We start from the raw sequence: 22579 nt of genomic DNA on the forward strand, positions 1-22579 counted from the left end.
TCGTGTCTGACTCTGTGCGACCCCATAGACGGCAGCCCACCAGGCTCCACCATCCCTGGGATTCTCCAGACAAGAACACTGGAGTGGGTTGCCATTTCCTTCTCCAGAGGATCTTCCTGACCCAGGGATCGAACCTGGGTCTCACGCAACGCAGGCAGTTCTTTACCATTTGAGCCACCAAAGTGAACTCAAGTGCTGCTTTTTCCCCCTTACTTTCAGGAAAGAAGTGGGCCTGGACCTGTTTTTCCCAAGGCAAATGCAGGAGAACTTAAAGGTGAGGAAACCAGTAGATGAAGAGCCCAGAAAGACTCCCTTCGTGTCTCCCTTATGTCGCCCAAGGAATACATCTATAAGGGATGGAGCTGGGGACCCTTGGGCAAGCCAGGGTGTCTGTGCTGCCTTAGGCCATCTGGACCTGGGACTGCTCCATGCATCCCGTGGGCCCATCTGTGTCCGGGAATCAAGAAACCCTGCTCTAGTTCCACATCAAAGGCCAGTTAGCTCTATGGTCTGAGCACCGGGGGTGCTACCACCCGTGCCTGCCTCCCAGGGCCATGGTGAGCTCCCTTGAGACCACCATGGTGTAAGAGATCACCACTGCCCTCACGGTCTACAGAGGCCTAAGGAACTGTCCTACAGCAGTGCGCAGGCCTGCGGTGAGATCCTAAGGGAAGGAATCGGGCCCCGCTCACCCCTGACCCTCTCACCCAGCCCAAGCAGTTCCGGAAGATGATCCAGCAGACGTTCCAGCAGTACGCCTCGCTCCGGGAGGAGGAGTGCGTCATGAAGTTCTTCAATACCCTCGCAGGCTTCGCCAACATTGACCAGGAGACCTATCGCTGTGAACTCATTGTAACACCGCCCTCTTTTCATTCTCCCCCTGACCCAAATCCCAAGTCTCTCCGGAGAGCAGGCCACGGGGGCAACTCAGGGTGGGGATGGGGGTCGAGACAACCCTCCAACCTACTGCTTGTAGGTTCTATGGCACCAGGACCTCCCCCAGTATATCTGAAAATGCAACTAATGCTAAGCTACTTGCTTGCCAAAGGGAGCTGAAACCTTGGCTCCAACTCTGGGAGGAGGTGGGCAGTGCTGGCAGAGTGTTGGGAGCAGGGTGATCTGTATGGTGGGAGGTTAGGATGGAAGGAGCTGGAGGGCCCAGGAGACATGGCTTGTGTCTAGCTAGTGAACTGTTTTCAAGCCTCTGAAATACGGGCAGACAGAACAGAGGCAACAACCTGTCTCTCCTTTGATTCCAGCAAGGATGGAACATTACTGTGGACCTGGTCATTGGCCCTAAAGGCATCCGCCAGCTGACAAGTCAAGATGCAAAGGTAGGGAGAGATGGGGTGGGGAGGGGGGCAGGCCCCACCAGCTCCAGGCAGAGTGCTCTTTCCCTTTTGGCTGCCTCCCATCCTGGCCTGTCCCATCGGTTCTTCCACACCGTTGCTGAGAGCAGAGAGGTTCTTGGTATCAGCAGCTGTGGGGAGGCTATTTGGGATAATGGCCTGGGGAGCGTGGGCCATTACATCCCTGGGACTGTCCCTGGCACAGAGAGGGTGGGGACAGGTGTGGGTAAGGTGGGGGAGGGGAAGAGGGAAGGATACTACTGTTGCTTTTCTGGCAATAGTAGTTGCTCTTTCAATGGCATATGGGCTATCATGTCCCTGGGAGTCAGAAGAACCAGGTCCAGCCCTGGCCCTACCACCAGCTTGGCATATGACTGTGGACAAACCTTGACTCTTTCCAGGCTCATTTTTTCTTCTGCAAGGGGCTTGGGTAGGTGATCCTTCTAACCTGAGTGGTCTTTGATTCCCTCTTCATCCCCGCCGAGAGACTCCAATGCCTGGTTCTTCCTCACTCCCTACCCCCACCCCATACTGATCAATCCTCGTGGCCCGATCCCAGGAATGGGATGGTCTGAAGGAACCCCTCCTTTCCCACAGCCCACCTGCCTGGCTGAGTTCAAGCAAATCAAGTCCATCAGGTGCCTCCCTCTGGAGGAGGGCCAGGCAGTACTGCAGCTGGGCATCGAAGGCGCTCCCCAGGTGAGCATCTCTGAGAACACTGGGCATGCCTGCTCAGGCCAGCCTGGCCAAGGCTTCCCTGGCTGCTGAGATCTTGTTAAGTAAAGGGCACCTAGTTCTTAGACCAGGTAGCAGGATGATGTCAAACTAAGGAAAAGTATATCAGGAAGCAAAACTGTTGTTAAAAATGTCAAGAAAGAAGTTGCAGGAAGTTTGGGGGAGGGCAGGAGTAAAGTGACCAGAAATCAAGGTACAGATCAGAGGTCTAACTGTGAACAGGAAACAATGACTCAGAACCAAGACCTTGGGGACCCATGGCTTTTTGTAGGTGGGAGAACGAGAGAGACCTCAGACCACAAACAGATTGTATGCCCGTCCTTTCACCCACGTGTCCTCTGCCCCACTCCCTCCCTCTTCCCTTTTCTCCCTTTCTGCTCAAGCATACAAGGCATGTGCTGTGTGCTCAGTTGACTAGAAAAAGGAATTCCCTTCCCGGAGTGTAAGGTGGTCAGTTGGGCGGGGTGACGAGAGCGCCCCCTGGTGGCAATGGGGAATACAAGCCGAGCCCCAGAAGAGGAGCTGGTGGAGTCCAGGCAGGCCATGGTTAGAAGTCCTGCAGTCCCGTGGGGTTGACTCTAGCCAAGGCTCTGGGGTCTCATCCTTGGCTGGTCTCTTCCCTGCAGTCCTTGTCCATCAAAACCTCCTCTCTGGCAGAGGCCGAGAACATGGCTGACCTCGTAGATGGTTACTGCAGGCTGCAAGGGGAGCACAAGGGCTCTCTCATCATTCGAACCAAAAAAGGTGTGTTTCCACTCGAAGGTAACCTGGCCCAACAGGCAGTGGGTGGCATACCCAAGCCAAGCCTCTGGGGAGGAGCAGGGAAAGCTAAACCATCGACGGATATGTGAATGAAGAGCGTTTCGAAGTGTGAGGAGGGGCTCCCCCAGCCCTGCTGGACACTCCCTGTGATCCCATCCCAGATGCTTGGCTACAGCCCTGGCCCCGCTGACCAAGGGTGGCACGGGGTGCTGGGGGCAACTTCTGATGGAGAGATCTTTGTCACCCTGGGAAGATCAAAGCTGTTGCCAGAACATTGCTGGTCCGTCCTGTCTGGGGATGGAATCAGAAAGCAAGGGTCAGGCTGGGACGTGTGACAGTGGCAGAGGAAGTCTGAGAGTTGCTTCTTAGTGCTAAAGGATTCCAGTTCAGGGCAACAGCCTATCCAGCTTCCACTCCGACTCTCAGGGGCTATAGAGTGGCGGGAAGGGTCTCCTTTGTGTCGGCTGGTAGAAGCAATGAGGTCCGTCATCCATCTGGGACCCTGTGTCCCTGGTTCCAGCTCTCCTTCTTCCTCTCCTCTCCCCAGATGGTGAGAAGCGGAACAGTCTGCCCCAGATCCCCACGCTGTGAGTACAACCAGCCACGAGGGAGAACCGGCCCCGTCCTCAGCCCGTGTCTTCCTTACAAAGGCAGACCAAACAGGGAGGGGGCCTCCCCCGCCACGTTTTCCAGTTTCTGGCCCCCAGGAGAAAATGCTGGAATTCCAGCATTTCACAAGTGGTTGTTTTTCACCAGTAAATTTCTCCCAGTAAATTCGTGCAGGGTTATTCCTGTGTCCTAAAGCCACCTGGCACCATCTTGGGCGGGGGAGGGCGGAGGCGGGGGTGGATTGCTGCTGTCCCCTCAGGTGGCGCTAGTGGTAAACTAGCGAGACATGGGTTCAATCCCTGGGTAAGAGACATGGGTTCAACCCCTGGGTTGGGAAGATCTCCTGGAGAAGGGCATGGCAACCCACTCCAGTACTCTTGCCTGGGGAATCCCACGGACAGAAGGGCCTGGCAGGCTACAGTCCATAGGGTCGCAGAGTTGGACATGACTGAAACGACTTAGCAAGAAAACCTCCCTCCTGTCTCCTGGTGGCCTGGGCCATGCTCCCAGCTTAGTGCCATCAGAACACGCTGCTTCTCCAGGCAGGGTGGGAGGAAGAGAGGGGGAATGAGGCTGCCCTGGATGGGCACTGCCAGGCTCTGAGCTCACTTGTCTCCTGCCCTGTTCTCTCCTCCTGTAGAAACCTGGAGGCTCGGCGGCCCCACCTCTCAGAAAGCTGCAGCATAGGTAAGCCTGCCCACCTGCTGTCCTCTGCCTGCGCCCAGAACCTCCCTTCTGCCTGCTCTTGTGGCATCCTGAAGGATTCCCTCAAAGTTACAGAAAAATGAACTTTTCCTATGACTGCTCAATGACAGCTAAAAATATCAAAATAGCTAACATGTATTGGGCGGGGCTTCCCTTGCATCTCAATGGTAAAGAACTGACCTGCCAATGCAAGAGACACAAGAGACATAGGTTAGATCCCTGGGTCAGGAAGATTGCTGGAGAAGGAAATTGCAATCCACTCCAATATTCTTGCCTGGAGAATCCCAGGCAAGGCTACAGTCCATGGGGTTGAAAAGAGCTGGACACAACTTAGCAACTGAACATGAGCATAAACATGTTAGGCAGCTAGTATAGGGCACCATGTTTGTCTTGGTCAGCTCAGGCTTCATAAAAAAGCCACAGACTGGGGAGCTTAAACAACAGACAATGATTTCTGACAGCTCTGGAGGTGGAAGTCCAAGATCCAGGTGCCAGTGTGGTGGGGTCCTGGTGAGGTCTCTCTTTGTGGCTTGCAGACAGCCACCTTCTCTGTGTCCTTGTGTGGTGCACAGATGGAGAGCTCTAGTCTCTCTTCCTCTTCTTCTAAAGACACTCATCCCACCATGGGGGCCCCACCCTCATGACTTCATCTAACCCTAATCACCTCCCAAAGACCCCTTCAAACACCACCACTCCTGGGGTCAGGGTTTCAACATATGCATTTGAGAGGACACAAGCATTCAGTTCATGACAGTGTTAAATACATAATCGATATTGTTTTCTTTAATATTTACATTCCCCAGAAATAGTCATTTCACAGAAAGGGAAGCAGATTAAAGGAGATGAACCAACTTGCCCTAAACAGCCAGGCAGCAGCAAGGAGGGATTCAGGCCGAGGACCCTGGACCCTGTGGCTACCCAGATACCTGGGGGAGACCTGTTCTCCCCTGGCTCCTCCCCAAGCCCCTCCCAGTGATGTCAGCTTAGTTCCACTGACCTGTGGCTGGCGGGGCAGGAAGAGGGCTCATACCCGGTTCCTGGTGATGCCCCCCTCAAGGCATCTTGCCCATAGGGTGTCCTCCTGTCATTTCAGAATCAGACATCTATGCTGAGATCCCTGACGAGACCCTACGAAGACCAGGAGGTAGATCCCTGACCGGCCCCCACCCCATGTCAACCACCGCCAGGGCCGTGGGAAGTGACATCTGGGGACACATAGGACATCACAGGGGGACTTTCTTTCCTTCCTGTGTTGTCTTCCATGTGTGTCTCAGCCAGGGACACAGCTGAGTGAGGCACCTGTGATTTGAAAGAAGAGATCACTGTTTTTATCCCGTCACCATTGACCCTTGGTGTGTCTGTGGTGGAGGAGTGTGCCAAGAGCATGGACATGGGACTCAGCTTTCCCAAGTCTGAGACAATGGAACCTTCTAGACTCCCTTTCCCAGCCTAGCCCCTGGTTCCTGGCTGAGGCATTGGTGGGGGAGGTCTGGTCACACCTGGGCAGGAGGGGTCGGAGCCTGGTGTTAGAGCCTCTGGATACTCAGAATCCCAGGAATATGGGCATTCAGAATCCCCAGGGACGTTGATTCTTGGATTCCCAGGGGGTGCCAACCAGTTTCTGTGCCCCAGGACCGTCTGTTTTATCACCTGTGCAGGCCCACAGTATGGCATCACCCGGGAAGATGTGGTCCTGAATCGTATTCTTGGTGAAGGCTTTTTTGGGGAGGTCTATGAAGGTGTCTACACAAATCACGTGAGTTTGTGATATGCAAGTTCTATTCTTCCATAGAAAGAGAAAGGAGCTCAAATACTCTAGTGTTGGGGGAGGGGGTGTGCTGTGGTGTGTGGAAATTCACACATTTGGCCTTTGCAGTGTTTATGAAATACGCAGAGAGTGATGAAAACAAGACTCATTTCCCAGAAATGCTGCAATTGCAGGGATCGGAAGAGAGGCAACATCCATGGGGCATGGGATGGGGCCCAGCGGTGGGGACCGACTCTTATGGGAGAACATGAAGGGGGAAGCTCCATGTGAAGCAGTTGTTAGAAAGGTGGGCTCCAAGGTCGCTGATGGGGCTGGACAAGTTTGCCTTTGTGTTTGTGCTTCAACCAGGCCTGGGGGAAAAGCAAAATTGTAAAAACCAACAATAAAGAGAAAAAGGCCTGGACGCCATATCCGACAATGGCCTTGCATGTGACCTGCACGCACTCGCTAACTTTGGGCAGGTCACGTTGACCCCCAGCCTCTGTGTCCTCACCTGGACAGCCAGGGGCTCAAGAGATCTGATCTTCAATGTTCCTCCAGTCCAAATGTACCCTGATCAGGAGGAAGTGGGTGTGGAGGAGAGGAGGGGAAGAGATAGGAAGTGCAGGCTTTGCAGAGACCCAGATGTCACCTGTCTACTGGGGACGCTGGTGTGGGGAGCTCTGGACAGAACTGAGGGTCCCTGGACACACTCTTATTGCAGAAAGGGGAGATGATCAACGTGGCTGTGAAGACCTGCAAGAAAGACTGCACTCTAGATAACAAGGAGAAGTTCATGAGTGAGGCAGGTAGGTGTCCCTGGGGAGACACCAGCACAGGGGCTGGAAAAAAGCCTGGAGACTATGCAGACTGGGAAGCGGGAAGGGGTTGAAGCATCTGTGCTGGAGGTCAGGGAGGCAGTGGACAGAGCTGATATCCGCAGGGGAAACAGGCTGCACCCTTGGCTCTGGTTCCAGCCAGCAGACCTTGATTGTTGCTTTGGACCTTTGAGGCGCTGGAGCACCTATCCCTAACCCCTAGTTCCTAGTCTCTAGCACCAAAACCAAACCCCTCACCCTAACCCTAACACCTAACCGCTAACCCTAACAGCTAACCCTACCCTAACCCTAAACCTAAACACTAGCCCAAACCCTAACCCTAATCCCTAACCATAACCCTAAACACTAACCCTAACCCCTAAACCCTAACTCCAACCCCAACCCTAAACCTAATTCCTAACCCCAAACCCTAATACCTCACCCCAACCCTAATCCCTAACCCCTAAACCCTAACCCTAACTCCTAATCCCTAGCTCCTAACACTAATCCCTAACCCTAACACCTAACCACTAAGCATAACACCTAACCCCTAACCCTGCCCTAACCCTAACCTAACCCCTCACCCTAACCCTCTCACCCCCACTTGCAGTGATCATGAGGAACCTGGACCACCCACACATTGTGAAGCTGATTGGCATCATTGAAGAGGAGCCCACCTGGATCATCATGGAACTGTACCCCTACGGGGAGGTGAGCTGGAGGGCCAAGGAGGACCCCTGTGAAGACAGCTGGCCTGCAGTGGAGCAACACTTGGGGAGTGGGTGGCCAGGGAGGATGCATTTGGAGCCAGGGGCCCTTAACCCCTGGCAAGGCTGTTTGGAGAGGAAGTTGCCAGATTCTTCTGCCAGCCTGGGTGTCCCCTCCCCCATCCCCCAGCTCCACACCCAGGTCAGGCAGAATCCTCAGGGCATCTTCCCTTTCCTGCAGCTGGGCCACTACCTGGAGCGAAACAAGAACAGCCTGAAGGTGCTCACTCTTGTCCTGTACTCGCTGCAGATCTGCAAGGCCATGGCCTACCTGGAGAGCATCAACTGTGTCCACAGGTGGGGCTGGGGAGGGGCCTGGAGAAGGTGGGGTCAGGCACAGACCAGGGTGGAAGGCCTGGCTTTGGTCCCGCTTAGGTGACAGCTTGAGCACCTTCTTGGGACCCATGTCCCCCTCTAAAAATACAACAGCCAGAGGTCCCTCCCAGGATTGCTAGGAAGAGGAAATCTGAAATCAGGGGTGTCTGCCTGTTACTCAGTAGCCCACATCCCTGTGGGTGCAGGAAATCACTTCCCTGCTTGCTGCTCACTTATTCTCTGGCATTTCCATTTGGTGGCACCCAGCCTAGCAGGAGAAGGCAGTGGTACCCCACTCCAGGACTCTTGCCTGGAAAATCCCATGGACAGAGGAGCCGGGTGGGCTGCAGTCCATGGGGTCGCGAAGAGTCGGACACGACTGAGCGACTTCACTTTCACTTTTCATTTTCATGCATTGGAGAAGGAAATGGCAACCCGCTCCAGTGTTCTTGCCTGGAGAATCCCAGGGACGGGGGAGCCTGATGGGCTGCCATCCATGGGGTCACACAGAGTTGGACACGACTGAAGCAACTTAGCAGCAGCAGCAGCAGCCTAACAGGAGAGACTGGGTTCTGGCAGCTCTAGGACAATCCTGGGGTCCCGGGCCTTCCAGCCCAAGTGAGTGGCACTGCCCTGGTCTCTGACACCTCCAAGCTGCCAAGTCCAGTCCTCCGTCTGACTGTGGCACTGGTCCCTTCTCTACCTGGCTTTGTCCCCTTCCCTGAAGGGAGGTCTCCATCATGGGGGATATGATCCTCTGGAGGAGAGAGTTCAGTTCAGTTTCTCAGTTGTGTTGAATTCTTTGCAACCCTATGGACTGCCCCACACCAGGCTTCCTTGTCCATCACCATCTCCTGGAGCTTGCTCAAATTCATGTCCATCAAGTCAGTGATGCCATCCAACCATCTCATCCTCTGCCATCCTCTTCTGCTTTCCATCTTTCCTAGCGTCAGGGTCTTTTCCACTGAGTCAGTTCTTCACATCAAGTGGCCAAAGTATCAGTGTTTCATTTTCAGCATCAATCCTTCCAATTAATGTTCAGGACTGAATTCCTTGACTGATTTGATCTCCTTGCAGTCCAAGGGACTCTCAAGAGTCTTCTCCAACACCACAGTTCAAAAGCATCAATTCTTCAGCACTCAACTCTCTTTATGGTCCAGCTCTCACACCCATACATGATGACTGGAAAAACCATAGCTTTGACTAGATGGACCTTTGTTGGCAAAGTAATGTCTTTGCTTTTTAATATTCTGTCTAGGTTGGTCATAGCTTTTCTTCCAAGGAGCAAGCATCTTTTAATTTCATGGCTGCAGTCACCACCTGCAGTGATTTTGTAGCCCAAAAACACAAAGTCTGTCACTGTTTCCATTGTTTCCCCATCTATTTCCCATGAAGTGATGGGACCAGATGCCACGATCTTCATTTTTTGAATGTTCAGTTTTAAGCCACCTCTTTCACTCTTCTCTTTCACTTTCATCAAGGGGCTCTTTAGTTCCTCTTTGCTTTGTGCCATAAGGGTGATGTCATCTGCATATCTGAGGTAATTGATATTTCTCTCTGCAATCTTGATTCCAGCTTGTGCTTCATCCAGCTCGGCATTTTGCATAATGTACTTTGCATATAATTTATATAAGCAGGTGAAAATATACAGCCTTGACGTACTCCTTTCCCAATTTGGAACCAGTCTATTGTTCCATGTCAGGTTCTAACTGCTGCTTCTTGACAGATTTCTCAGGAGGCAGGTCAGGTGGTCTGGTATTCCCATCTCTTTCAGAATTTTCCACAGTTTGTTGTGATCCACGCAGTCAAAGGCTTTGGTGTAATCAATAAAGAAGTAGATGTTTTTCTGGAACTCTCTTGCTTTCTCGATGATCCAACTCAAAGTCCTGGGATGAGCAGGTGAATTCTTCAGTCCAACACCATCCCCCTCAGATATGGGGCCATATGGCTGACACTATGCGCAGTGATGTTCGGGGATGTGAATATGCATCCACTCATTCATTCACTCACTCATGCAGCAAATATGATGGAACTCTTCTTGTGGGCCTCCAGGCAGTGTCCTAAGCTCTGGGATTAAGTCACAGTCAAAACAAACAGAAACCCCTTTCCTTGTAAAACTCACCTTCTAGCATCTTCTAGGGTGAACAGTCATGGGGCAAAGTGGTATAATAGATTTGCATCCTTGTGTGACATTGTTGGGCTTTGAAGTCATCTTTTCAATAACAAAGACAAACAGTGGGGTGCAGAACCTGCCTGGGAGAAGCAAGAGATAGATAAGCCAGTTTGAGGTTAGAAGTGATGTGGGGATTCAAGATGACTGAGTGGGTAAGGGCTCCCAGAGTGGGGGATGGAAGTGGGGGGGATGAGAGCTCAGCTCTGGGCGGCACCTCTCACCTGCCAGCTGCCAGGTGTGTTCCTCTAGCTCTCTGCCCTGTTCTCCCCCATACCAGGGGTTCCCAGGGATTCTGAGCCAGGTCCTGGCTCTCCCAAGGAGCTGTGAGCAGCTGTGGGGTCACAGAACAAGGAGAGGTTAATTGTGATCAGGAAAGTGGTCAGGCTTCCTCCCTGAAGTGTGAGCAGGGTGACGGCATCCCCAGCAGAGGGGACAATACATGCAGTGACTGGAGCAAATATGGGGAACACAAGACAGGCTTGGAGGTGGAGATGCATGAGAAGGGATGATGGGAGACAGGGCTCAGCAACGAGATGCAAGGAGGCCACCAGGGTGTGTGAGCAGCAGGGAAGACCAGCCAAGGCTCCTGCCTGAGCCAAGTTCCAGCAAGACGAGTTGTGGGGCCAGGAAGGACTGACCCACAGAAGCTGCTTGATTCTCCTCCGGAGGCTGGGGCCCTGCAGCTCTCTTCTCCTCTGCCTCTCTGTCCATCTGTCTGTCCCCCTGAAGTGTTATGAACCACCTCTCCCTGGTCTCTGCCTCCTTCCAGGGACATTGCTGTCCGGAACATCCTGGTAGCTTCCCCGGAGTGTGTGAAGCTGGGGGACTTTGGCCTTTCCCGATACATTGAGGATGAGGAGTATTACAAAGGTGAGGTGGGGGGTGTGTTACAGCTTTGTCCCCGAAGGGCATTCCTGAAGCCAAAATCCCCCCAAAAGGTGACTATAAGGCAAGTCTAGGCCAACAGTCTCTGGAGAGTACGCTGTCTTTCTGGATAAGTCTGGATCATTCTTCTCTAAGAGCTCCCATAAACCCTTGGTCCACCCACAGCCTCTGTGACCCGTCTGCCAATCAAATGGATGTCCCCCGAGTCCATCAACTTCCGCCGCTTCACGACCGCCAGTGATGTCTGGATGTTTGGTGAGCAGACTCTCCATAGGGCGTGGACAAGGGTTTGATCACCTCTCTGTGACCAGAATAACAGGGGGCACAAGAAGCAGGGGTATGGACCCTCAGGTTCTGTTTTGCTGCCACCACTGAGGAGTCCCAGAGGTGGGGAGTCAGTGGTGGATTGGGGGTGACACGAGCTAAGGGCCAGCCTGCATTCATCTTCATGGAAAAGGCTCTTGATATGAGCGTGAGCTCCCAAAACAGCCCCAGGACTGAGGTGAGGCCACCCCGCAGGGGAGCCTCAAAGGCAGAGCTGAGCTCTTCTCAGAAGAAGGTGCAGGGTGAGGAGAGAGGAAAACCAAGTGATGGACAGCCACTTAAAAGGCACACAGCCATGTAGATCCTCTGTCTCAGGTCTCCACAGCCTGCCCAGTACAATCTCGTCATTCTTCTTCCCATTTTCCAGACAAGGAAACTGAGGCTCAGCGAGTCAGGGGCTTGCTTGTGATCACACAGGCAGCAAGCGTTGGCTCTAGGCTTCGTATGCCAGCTTTCTGATGGAGGCGTCACTCCCTCCTGGTGGTCCCAATGAAGTTCCTTTGACGGTCCCCTTCTCCAGAACCCTAACAGCTCCATGTGGAAAGGGCCTGGGTATGGGAGCTTAGTTCACTTACAGTCATAGGCGATTGGTCCCTTAGCAGACCACCACATGGGCAGGACCCCCAGAATGCTATCTATAGAGGAGAGAGAGGAACACAGGGTGGTCCCCAGCAGGCACTGAGTGTTGACCGCACGGCTATCTCTGGAGAGGGTGGGCTGCCTCTCCAGGTTCGAGTCCCCTCAGCACGGGCCCTGAGCCCTCTCCTCCCGCCTGCAGCTGTGTGCATGTGGGAAATCCTGAGCTTCGGAAAGCAGCCCTTCTTCTGGTTGGAGAACAAGGATGTCATTGGGGTGCTGGAAAAGGGGGACCGGCTGCCCAAGCCTGACCTCTGCCCGCCCATTCTCTACACCCTCATGACCCGCTGCTGGGACTATGACCCCAGTGAACGACCCCGCTTCACCGAGCTCGTGTGCAGCCTCAGGTGAGCAAGGAGACAGGTGTGGGGTGGAGGACTGCAAGCCCAGGGCCCCCTGAGAGCAAGTCTCCTCTTTAGCAGCACATAGAGGTTTATAGCCGTGTGTGTGTGCTCAGTCACTAAGTCATGTCCAACTCTTTGTGACCCCATGAACTGTAGCCCACCAGGCCCTTCTGTCCATGACATTTCCCTGGCAACAATACTGAAGTAGCTAGCCATTCCCTTCTCCAGTGGATCTTTCTGACTCAGGGATCAAACTAGGGTCTCCTGCATTACAGGCAGATTCTTTACCATTTGGGGCCACATAAAAATAGGTTTGGGGACTATATTTGGCCTGTGGGCCTAGTTTGCTGGCTTCTATTTTAAGGAACCCAATGCTTAATTAACATTAAATACTACAGCTTTAAATACTGTAGGCAACTTGTGGGCATTTTTTTAGAAAATCATCCCCAGAAACTGCCACTTGGGAAGGCACCACAGGAGAGGCTGGGAATCCCAGGTCCGGACAATGGGAATCTTTGAAAAAAATTTGCACAGTGTGAGAGCTGGGAGTTAAGTTTTGTTGCAGGGAAAATGAGGACTGCAGCCTGGAAGACAACATTTCAAATAGCTCTGAGAAACTGCTCAGAAGAGGTGAAGGGGGAGCCAGCTTATATAGAAGTTTTGCAACAAAGGGCAGGTTGTCTGAACAGCAAACAATTATTGTTAATTAAAGAAAACCAGATACCCAAGTTAAAGCGTTGAGTGCTTTTCTATGTATGGGAAGATCCGAGAGTCTGGGCTCACTGGAATCATTCCTTTGATCTGCATCTCAGCTCTCTGGGGCCAGTATCCTGTGTTTTCACATCCTGAGTTTCCTCAGGGCTCACCGTAGGGAGTGGCTGCAGTTTGATGGCTCCTAGATGGCAGGTTTTCTTTCCTTCCTGAGTTCCCTCAGGGCTCACCAGCTCACTATCCATGGTGGAGGCAATTGCTGATGACTGTGACATCCTTGTTTACTGATATGGCAGGAAATATTCATTTCTCAGAATGATAGTGCATTTGTTTATAGGTAGGGCTCTATAAACAAGCTGTATCATGAATTTTTATATTGCACACAATAGAATGCATATAAATCTGAAACATGGTACCAAATATTATATGTTTAGTAGTACTGTTTAGGGCTTCTCTGGTGGCTCAGATGATAAAGAATCCACCTGCAATGCAGGAGACCTGGGTCCAATCCCTGGATTGGGAAGATCCCCTGGAGGAGGGCATGGCAACCCACTCCAGTATTCTTGCCTAGAGAATCCCCATGGACAGAGGAGCCTAGTAGGGGGCTACAGTCCATGGGGTCGCAAAAAGCTGGACATGACTGAGCAACTAAGCACAGCACAGTACTGTTTAAAATGATTAAACAAGGCAATTTAAGTGATACAGACAAACTTTAACACTGCGTGAAGTGCCCATCTCCATTTCCAAGAGCCAGAGCAGTGGCGAATGGGAGCAGAAGGTAGGACACTTTTATAGGATAAAGAATAAGGAACAAAGAAGAGATAATTAGAGAATGAATAGGGAATAGGAAACAAATAAAAAGCTGAATGGGCTTCCCTAGTGGCTGAGATGATAAAAAAAATCTGCCTGTAATGCAGGAGACCTGGGTTCAATCCCTGGGTTGGGAAGATCCCCTGGAGGAGGACATGGCAACCCACTCCAGCATTCTTGCCTGGAAAGTCTGCATGGACAGAGAAGTGTGGCAGGTTGCAGTCCATGGGGTTGCAAAGAGTCAGACACTACTGAGCAACTAAGCACATAAAGCTGAATTGGCATTTGGATGGGTATTTGGGTTGGCATTTGGGATGGTACTTTGATTCTGATAAAGCATAGCATTTAGAAGGACGCAAAAGTTATCTGCATTTTGACCTGCTGATGCTACCCCCTGGGCAGAGGCAGCTCCATCTTGGGCCTAGAAATGTATTTCAACAACACACAATCCCTGTCTGCAGACAGTGCTTGGTACACTTGTGGATTCATGGACCCCCTGCCTTTATTTGAGTCCTTGGAGGTGTGTGATTCCCAGGTTGGGAACCACTGTTGGGTAAAAGAAAAAAAAGGCAAGAAGCGTGCATTCAGCTAACCTGGGAGGAAATCCATGGCCCTTTCCTGTTAGCACATACCAGGAATGTGTGTGTACCCTTTCCCATTAGCACACACCAGGAATGCATAGGTTGGGGCGGCTGCAGGGTCCACGATACTGTGGCCTGTCTCCTAGGGATCTCCCCAGTGCCATCTGCAAAGGACGTGGGAGAAGACTTGGGAGTAGGATCCCGGCCACAGTGGAGCACAGAGGGGAGCCCCCAGGAATGTATCTGACCTTGTTTCTGTCTCCTTATCTGACCTGACTTCCTGGCAGTGACATTTACCAGATGGAGAAGGACATCGCCTTAGAGCAGGAGAGGAACGCTCGCTACCGACCTCCCAAAATCTTAGAACCCACACCCTTCCAGGAACCCCCACCCAAGGTGAGCTAAGCCCCGAATTCATCGGCCCCATTGGCCCCATGAATCACAGCAGAGCAGGGACCCTGTCCAGCCCCTCCCAGATCTGACTGTGCAGCTCCCCTTACGGTGGCGGTCAGATGGGCCCTGCGTCTTCTCAGCCCTTCCACCCAACCATCCATCAGCCCCGAGGTCAGCGCCCATCAGTCACCTCGGCAGATGGACCCTGAGACAGCCAGAGAGCATGCACCTTGTGGGGCTGCTGGAGCAGGCAGTCACCCCGGAAACATTTCCCTCGGGAGACAGTAGCACTTTCCCTTTTGGTGTTTTTAGGGACAAATTAGATTCCCTTGAAGGTACGTGATGGGAGCCCTGAAGTCCAGCCTCTGATGTCCATGGCATCTCTGGGCACAGGAGCCAGTGCCCTTCTGCCCCACTATTAGATGGGTGGGACCACGTCTGTAGAAGTCAGCTTGGGGTGCCATACAAGATACTACAGGCTGGGCAGCTTACATACAGACAGCATGGAGGCTGGGAAATCCAAGATCAAGGTGTCTGGTGAAGACTGTCTTCCTGGATGGCAGACGTATCCTTCTCACATGTCCTCACATGGTGGGGAGAGTGAGCACTGGTGTCTGTTATTGTTATTAATACGACTGCATGCTAAGTTGCTTCAGTCATGTCTGACTCTTTGCCACTCCATGGACTGTAGCCTGCAGGGATCCTCTGTCCATAGGATTCTCCGGGCAAGAATACTGGAGTGGGTTGCCATGGCCTCCCCATGGCCTCCTCTAGGGGATTTTCCCTACCCAGGGATTGAACCCACATCTCTTATTCTCCTGTATAGGCAGGTGGGTTCTTTACCACCACCTGGGAAGTTTATTAATGCTACTACTAATAATAAGAATCATAAGAGTCCTACCCTTGTTACCTCATCTGATCCTAATTACCTCCCAAAGGCCCCACCTCCAAACACCATCACCTTGGGGGTTACGACTTCAACATATGAATGGGGTGGGTGGGGTGGGGTGGGGGAACAAACATTCAGTTCATAACAAAGCCCTGTGGGTGCTGGGCCTCTTTTCGAGGTCCCCCTGATCTGCTGTGCCCTGCACCTTCCCGCAGTCAGGCCCAGCTCAGGTTTCATCACCTCCAGGAAGCTGCTGTGGACGCCTGGGCCTCCATGACTCACCTCTGGATGTCTGCAGCTCCTGATTACTGATTTGGCAAACTCTGCACATCCAGGGTTCACATACTGTTGAAGCCTAGCTTGAAGGATTTTGAGCATTACCTTGCTAGCTTGTGAAATGAGTGCAACTGTGCGATAGTTTCAACATTCTTTGACACAGCCCTTCTTTGGGATTGAAAAACTGATCTTTTCCAGTACTATGGACACTGCTGAGTTTTCCAAATTTGCTGGCATATTGAGTGCAGCACTTTAACAGCATCATCTTTTAAGATTTTAAATAACTCAGCTGGAATTTCATCACCTCCACTAGCTTTGTTCAGAGTAATGCTTCCTAAGCCATAGTTGACTTCACACTCCAGGATGCCTGGCACATGCAGAGAGGCTACACAGAGACTGGCAATGCCTCCAGTTAGCAGTGACCTCCAGAAGGAAGGCCACTGGCCTCTTATCACTCAGCAGTGATAGATGCACAGTTAGCGGACATGAATGAGTTTAGTGATTACTCTGTCCCTCGTCTTCACCATCTGGAACAAGGCTGACCCGACTCCTACCTGATACTCCCCTTGGTGAGCTGTGCTCTCTCAAGAGGACAGAATGAGGGACTGACTCATCTCCATGTTCTCTCTGCAGCCCAGCCGACCCAAGTACAGACCCCCTCCACAAACCAACCTTCTGGCACCCAAGCTGCAATTCCAGGTAAACACGTAAACTGGAGGGCTGGGGAAGTGCAGGCCTCATCTCTGTCCTTCCTGAATTTCCATCCTCGCACCTTAGCAGAGCAGCAGTCCTATCTGCTCAGGCAGTGGAAGCAGTTCTTTAGTACCCAGAAAAGAACTAAAACTCAAAGTGCCCAGAGATCAAAGAATCTAATTGAACCTCTACCAGGTTGTCCTCAGTTAAGACGACTTCAACCCACATCTGTCTGCCCACAGTATTGGCTGCTGCATGCGCCCGCCTACAGCTAAGTCTCTATTCCTGGCCTCCCCAGCCCTGAGCAGAGCCTCTGAAAAGGAATCTAGGCAGCTAGGGACCATTGATGTTCCCCAGAGAATGGAGCTGCTCACTGGGGCTCCCTGCAGGGGCCCTGCTGAAAACCTCGGTAGCTGGTGGAGAGAGAGCAGGGTTCCCCCTGTGCTTCCCCCCCCCCCCCACCACCTCCATGGTTACCAACCACAGGACCTGCCCAAGCTGTTGGTTCCCCTCAGGGTGTCTCTGTCCTGTGTCTCTCTGTTGCATCTAAGTCAGAAGGAGCCAGGGGCCCCCTCTCTTTTCTTCCTTTTTATCCCTCAGCTCAGAGTCCCTCCTTTAAAAATGGAAACAGTGTCTTTTATTTGGTGCTTCTTCATTTGGTGTCCTGTGGTCAAGGAAATGCTCCTGAGCCAAAACAAGCCTAACCAGGAACAAACAGACAAACCATCTTCATATGAAAAAAAGAAAAAGAAAACAAGCCTCAAGGCAGAAGACAGGAGCGATATCCCTAGAAAGAAATATACCCCTTTGTGATGTTTAAAATAGTGGGTTTTATTTTTTTTTTTAAGATTTTTTTTTAATGTGAACCATTTCAAAAGTCTTTGTCCAATTTGTTACGATATTGCTTCCATTTTTTATGTTTTGGTTTTTGGGCCATGAGGCATGTGGGATCTTAGCTCCCTGACCAGGGATTGAGCCCAAAGCCCCTGCATTGGAAGGTGAAGTCTTAACCATGGGACTGCCTGTGAAGTCCCCAAATAGTGGTTTTTTAAAATGTGTGTGTATATATATATATAGACTTCCCTGTGGGCTCAGTGGTAAAGAATCTGCCTGCAATTCAGGAGATGTGTGTTTGATTCCTGGATCAGGAAGATACCTGGAGGAGGAAATGGCAACCCACTCCAGTATTCTTGCTTGGGGAATCCCAGGGATAGAGAAGCCTGGTGGACTACAGTCCTCGGGGGTTACAAAAGAGTCAGACATGACTTAGCAACTAAACAACAACATATATATACATGCATATGTTTGTTTGTTTTAGTTGCTCAGTCATGTCCAACTTTTTTGCATCCTGATGGACTGTAGCCCGCCAGGCTCCTCTGTCCTTGGGATTTCCCAGGCAAGAATACTGGAGTGAGTTATCATTTCCTTCTCCAAGGGATCTTCCCAACCCCGGATCAAACCCATGTCTTCTGCATTGTAGGAAAATTCTTTACCACTGAGCCATCAGGGAAGCCCGTACACACACATACTTGTGGGTTAACAGTATCTGTTAGTTTCTAACACAATGATGACTTTTCCCTGGAGAGTCCTGAAGGAGGAGATGGAGTCAGTAGGTCAGCGCCACCCATGGACCTATGGTATGCACAGCATCACGGGAACAGTTATTAGATGGAAGAGCAGCCACCATGTCTGTGCTGACTTCTAGCCAAGAGCCGTGTATGTCGCTCTGCCACGTCTCCCAAACTGTACCAGTGAAATGCCCACACTTTGTTCTTTATAAGCTCCTGGAGCGCAAGTCCCGTTTCTCCCATGGAGCTCCTGTGTCGTTTCTCTGTGCTCGTGTTCGTAGCAGCTAACTGTCCACCTTCTTGCCTTGTCCCGTGCCTGGTGCTCCTCTGCTTCTCCTGAATAGGTCCCTGAGGGTCTGTGTGCCAGCTCACCCACGCTCACCAGCCCTATGGAGTATCCATCTCCTGTAAACTCGCTGCACACCCCACCTCTCCACCGGCACAATGTCTTCAAGCGCCACAGCATGCGGGTAAGAGGACTCTGCATGCTGGGTCCCAGCCAGGACAAGGAGGCTGCTGGAGGGAGGTGCCTGGGATACTGGGAACCCTGCGTCCTCAGGCTCAGGAGGTGCCCTCCCTACACCAGTCAGCCACAGAGGGGCTCTGTGCCTCCTGCACCTCTACAAACAACAGAGTTTGGGGGCCAAGCCAGGCACTGCCCTTGAGACTCCAGCTGGACCCAGACCTGCCCCATCCCTACTCTGATGCTGTGGCCTTCCCTCAGCCCTGGTGACAGTGTGAAAGCTCATAAGCAGAGGGCAAGGAAGCCTGATGGTGCCAGAAAGTAAAAGATCCTGGAGGTCTTGCCCCACTCTGCCCTTCCTCCTGCCTGATTGTTGTGATTGTTCAATTTCTCCTCAGTCAAAGGAAAGTCTGCCTTGTGGTTGCCATTCCTGCTGCTTTGCAAAAGTTGCTGCTATGTGAGAACAAACTTGGGGACTAGCATAGGGCTAAGCCATACCCTCCCCAGTCACCTCTTTGTTGTCAACTACCAATGAAGCCTTGAGTATTTCATTGTCGGTCGCTCAGTCACTCACTCATGTCTAACTCTTTGCAACCACATGGACTGTAGCCCTCGGGCTCCTCTGTCCATGGGATTTCCCCCCAAGAACACTGGAGTAGGTTGCCATTTCCTCCTCCAGAGGATCTTCCTGATCCAGGGATCGAACCTGAGTCTCCTGCATTGACAGGTGGATTTCTACCACTGCACCACCTGGAAACTAGCTTCTAATTGTCACGTCTCCTTTAAAAAAAAAAGTGCACCTTTGCTTGTCCACTTGTTACTAGTCACCATCCATCTTTTCCTCCTTCAAAACAAATGGGCCCCATGGTCAGTTGCCATGAGCATTTGATATATTTCACTGAATTGAGTCTTGATATGTGATATAACAGACTAAAACCCTTATTACTTTAGCTCTAACTCTGTAACCATGCATCATATTTCAGACTCAGGTATATAGAACTCTAAAAATTGGGGGAGACTACATTTCCATTACAATAGATATACAAAAATGTAGGAAAGTATGTTGAGATAGCCTTGCTGTTTTTCTTAATTTAGTAAAACTTTGAAATGATTAAGATAACTTCGAATTCAAGGCAGTGAGAGCTTAGTGGAATTGGTTTTCCCCTGATCTAGCTCATTTTTCTTTTTTACATTAGTTTAACCAATTTATGACTTAGCATATACTCAACGATAATAAAACTGCATCTGTAAGCATGCACTATCTTTTAGGTAGTGCTCAACTTCTCTCTCTTGCTCTTAACTCTTTATTCATAATTAATTGGGTTTTAGTGAGTTTGGCTTTAAAATATGCCCTTTCAGAAAGAAAGTGTTTTGCACATTTGAGAGTCGGCACTGCCTTTGTCTAACCCCTGATTCACCAAAAGGTCTTTGTTCCCTTCCATAAAGACAAACTGTGCAGCAGGAAAAAGGGCCTTTTGTGTCAGGGGTTTAGATGTACTTGCCATAGGAAAGCCTATGAACATAAAAAGAACATAATAAGCATTTCTTAAAATAAGCAAAAAAGAAAAAAGTTAAAAATATAAACTCCATCTTATGGTATGCATCAGAAACATCGAGAAAGCCTCTTCCAAGTAGAATGCTGAAAAGGTATAATAGACTCCCTGCAAAGCATTTGAAAGCATTTAACGAAAATCAGAGATGGTTTTCCCACAAAAACAACTTTTCTAGTGACTAACTCTATTGCCTGACTCATCTGAGAATCTGTGGGATTCAATTCCAGAGTCAGGATGGCAGCAGTCTCCCTCTTGAAGACCTCACAATTGAAGTTTAAAACAACAGTTTAGTAAACAGCACCTTTTTTTTTTTAAGGGACTCTTTGCTGGGCGCTGTCCTAGGTGCTGAAGGGAGAATTGCCTTCAGTGAACTTACCATCAGCCAGAAGGAACAGGGCAGATGGTTGCCTATAATGTAAACCAGAGAGCTGTGAGTAGCACACAGAGGTACAGCCAACGTGCAGAAGAAGTTCAGAGAGTAAAACAACTCTTTCCAGCTTCTTTTTTTTTTTTTTTTTTTTGCAGTTGGGCCTCAATGGATGGGAAAAATTAGAAGGGTCCCCGGGGATGAGGTAGGCAGAAGCATGAGTTGGGGCCCAGATTGAATGATGGGAAAGCTTACGATGAGTGCAGGAGCTGTTTAATTACAATAGAAATAGGCCTGGCAGGATGAAGAGCCAATTCCTGGAAGGGGTCACAGCTTATCAGAGTCTTTTTAAAACACCCCAAGGGCCTAATTCCTCTTAAAAATGACCAGCAGTGTAAGCATTCATTGCCTGATAAGAATTCTTGAAGTATACTTTGGACAGTAAGCCCTAAAGAGATCCAGTTTTTTTTTTTTTAAGTCTCATTTGCTTCTTGAGTTTTATTAGAAAATTGGAAGACATAGGAATACATTCACCAATATATGTTAAAATATTTGGTCAGATGGTGATCAAGCCTGGGGCATACTAGACATTTGAGTGGTAGGAATCTTCTTTGGCAATTTCAAAACTACAAAGTGTTTTCTTGAGTCTGGAAACTCCTCCTGTCAGTATCTACTCTAGTCTTTCTCCATCCATGCATTTTCCTTACCTGGAGATTCCTAATGCTGTATTCAGAACGTTTGACACTTAGTTCCTATTTGTCATGATTTGCCAATAGCCTGATAAAGACACACCATTGTGTTTGCACATGCTGGCATTTAACTGAGGATATTTACAGCCTTAAAACCCTTTCATTTGGGGGACATAAGCCTTTATTAAGTAAATCTTATGTATTTTATCAATCCTATGATGATAAAATGGTCTTATGTTCTGAAATTTGCTTTTATTTCTTAATTGGGATAGGTATGGTTGCTTTACAGTGTTGTACAATGAAGTGAATCAGCTATGGCATGCATATATCCCCTCCTTCTCGGACCTCCCCAGCCCATCCTACCCCTCTGGGTCATCACAGAGCACTGAGCCAGGCTCCCTGTGCTGTTCAGCGGCTTCCCACTGGTTATCAGTGCACACATGTCAATCCCAGTCTCCCAGCTCATCCCACCCTCCTCCCCCACACCATGTCCACAGGTTAGTTTGACATAAGGTCTAACTCAGTAAATCAACTCTGGGTGGACATTTGGTAATGTGTGGAGACATTTTTGTTACAACAGGGGAGGTGTTGTAGGCTTCTAGTGAGTGGGGTTGCTGTAAGCATTCTACAGGTTACAGGACATCTTTCCCCAATAAGGAATCATCTGGCCCCAGTGTTAATAGTGCTAAGGCTGAGCAACCCCAGTCTGCAATTGGTTCCATAGCCTCATGAAAACAGGAAGGACACTGCGTATTTAACCATCACTGCCCTTCCAGCCCAGCCTGGCCCAGCCCTGTCCCTGCCACACAGTAGTTGCTCAATAAACAGTCGTTGACTAGCGTAAGGAACAAGGACTATTTCAGCAAGACATCTTATAAGGAGAAGTATTGTTAGAAATTGAGAGCAGTTATTGTAGCCGACAGCCTAGGAAAAACACACCAGTGTCACTATTTTCAAACTGTGCTGTTTAGAGACTTTAGTGGAGATAATCTTTTTTAGGGGCTTGGCAGAGATTATGGCTTGTTAAAGTAGACTGAGAATCATTTTTAGCATTTTATGTAAGTGACTTGTATGTAAACGGGCCAGTTCAAAGAAAGGGATCTGAGCAGCTTGCGGACATAGAAGGGTCACCTGCCCCCAGCAAAGGTCACCCCAGGCTTTACACAATCAAAAGAATGCTGGTAACACTCATATGTCCAGGAGACCCAGGTAATCTTGTGCAGCAGAAAAAAGCAAGCCAGTTTAAAGGGACTGAGCAGATATTTATATAAATGAAACCCTGGGGAAGATTGAGGGAAGAGAAATAATAGGAAAGGGAAACATGCAGGGAGAAATAACAGGGAGAACTATGAATAGTCCAAAGCCCCACAAATGAGTTGAAATGGGGTTAGATTAATAAAACTCAGTAGAGGAACCA

At 50.3% G+C, this 22579-nt stretch overlaps 1 protein-coding gene across 1 annotated transcript in view; it reads left to right on the forward strand.

The window, feature by feature from the left end:
• The window catches only part of PTK2B (protein tyrosine kinase 2 beta), a 137885-nt gene that overhangs the window by 106815 nt on the left and 8491 nt on the right, over positions 1–22579 (forward strand). The window contains exons 7-24 of the mRNA XM_068974277.1: positions 220–274; positions 712–852; positions 1260–1334; positions 1947–2048; positions 2711–2828; positions 3394–3433; positions 4096–4142; positions 5254–5304; positions 5819–5916; positions 6632–6716; positions 7336–7436; positions 7674–7789; positions 10750–10850; positions 11031–11120; positions 11968–12172; positions 14559–14667; positions 16463–16528; positions 18435–18560. Coding sequence (XP_068830378.1) covers positions 220–274; positions 712–852; positions 1260–1334; positions 1947–2048; positions 2711–2828; positions 3394–3433; positions 4096–4142; positions 5254–5304; positions 5819–5916; positions 6632–6716; positions 7336–7436; positions 7674–7789; positions 10750–10850; positions 11031–11120; positions 11968–12172; positions 14559–14667; positions 16463–16528; positions 18435–18560 — 1726 coding nt within the window. The remainder of the gene's footprint in view (positions 1–219; positions 275–711; positions 853–1259; positions 1335–1946; positions 2049–2710; positions 2829–3393; positions 3434–4095; positions 4143–5253; positions 5305–5818; positions 5917–6631; positions 6717–7335; positions 7437–7673; positions 7790–10749; positions 10851–11030; positions 11121–11967; positions 12173–14558; positions 14668–16462; positions 16529–18434; positions 18561–22579) is intronic.

The sequence above is a fragment of the Capricornis sumatraensis genome, chromosome 6 (assembly GCF_032405125.1).
Source record: "Capricornis sumatraensis isolate serow.1 chromosome 6, serow.2, whole genome shotgun sequence".
Taxonomy (NCBI): domain Eukaryota; kingdom Metazoa; phylum Chordata; class Mammalia; order Artiodactyla; family Bovidae; genus Capricornis; species Capricornis sumatraensis.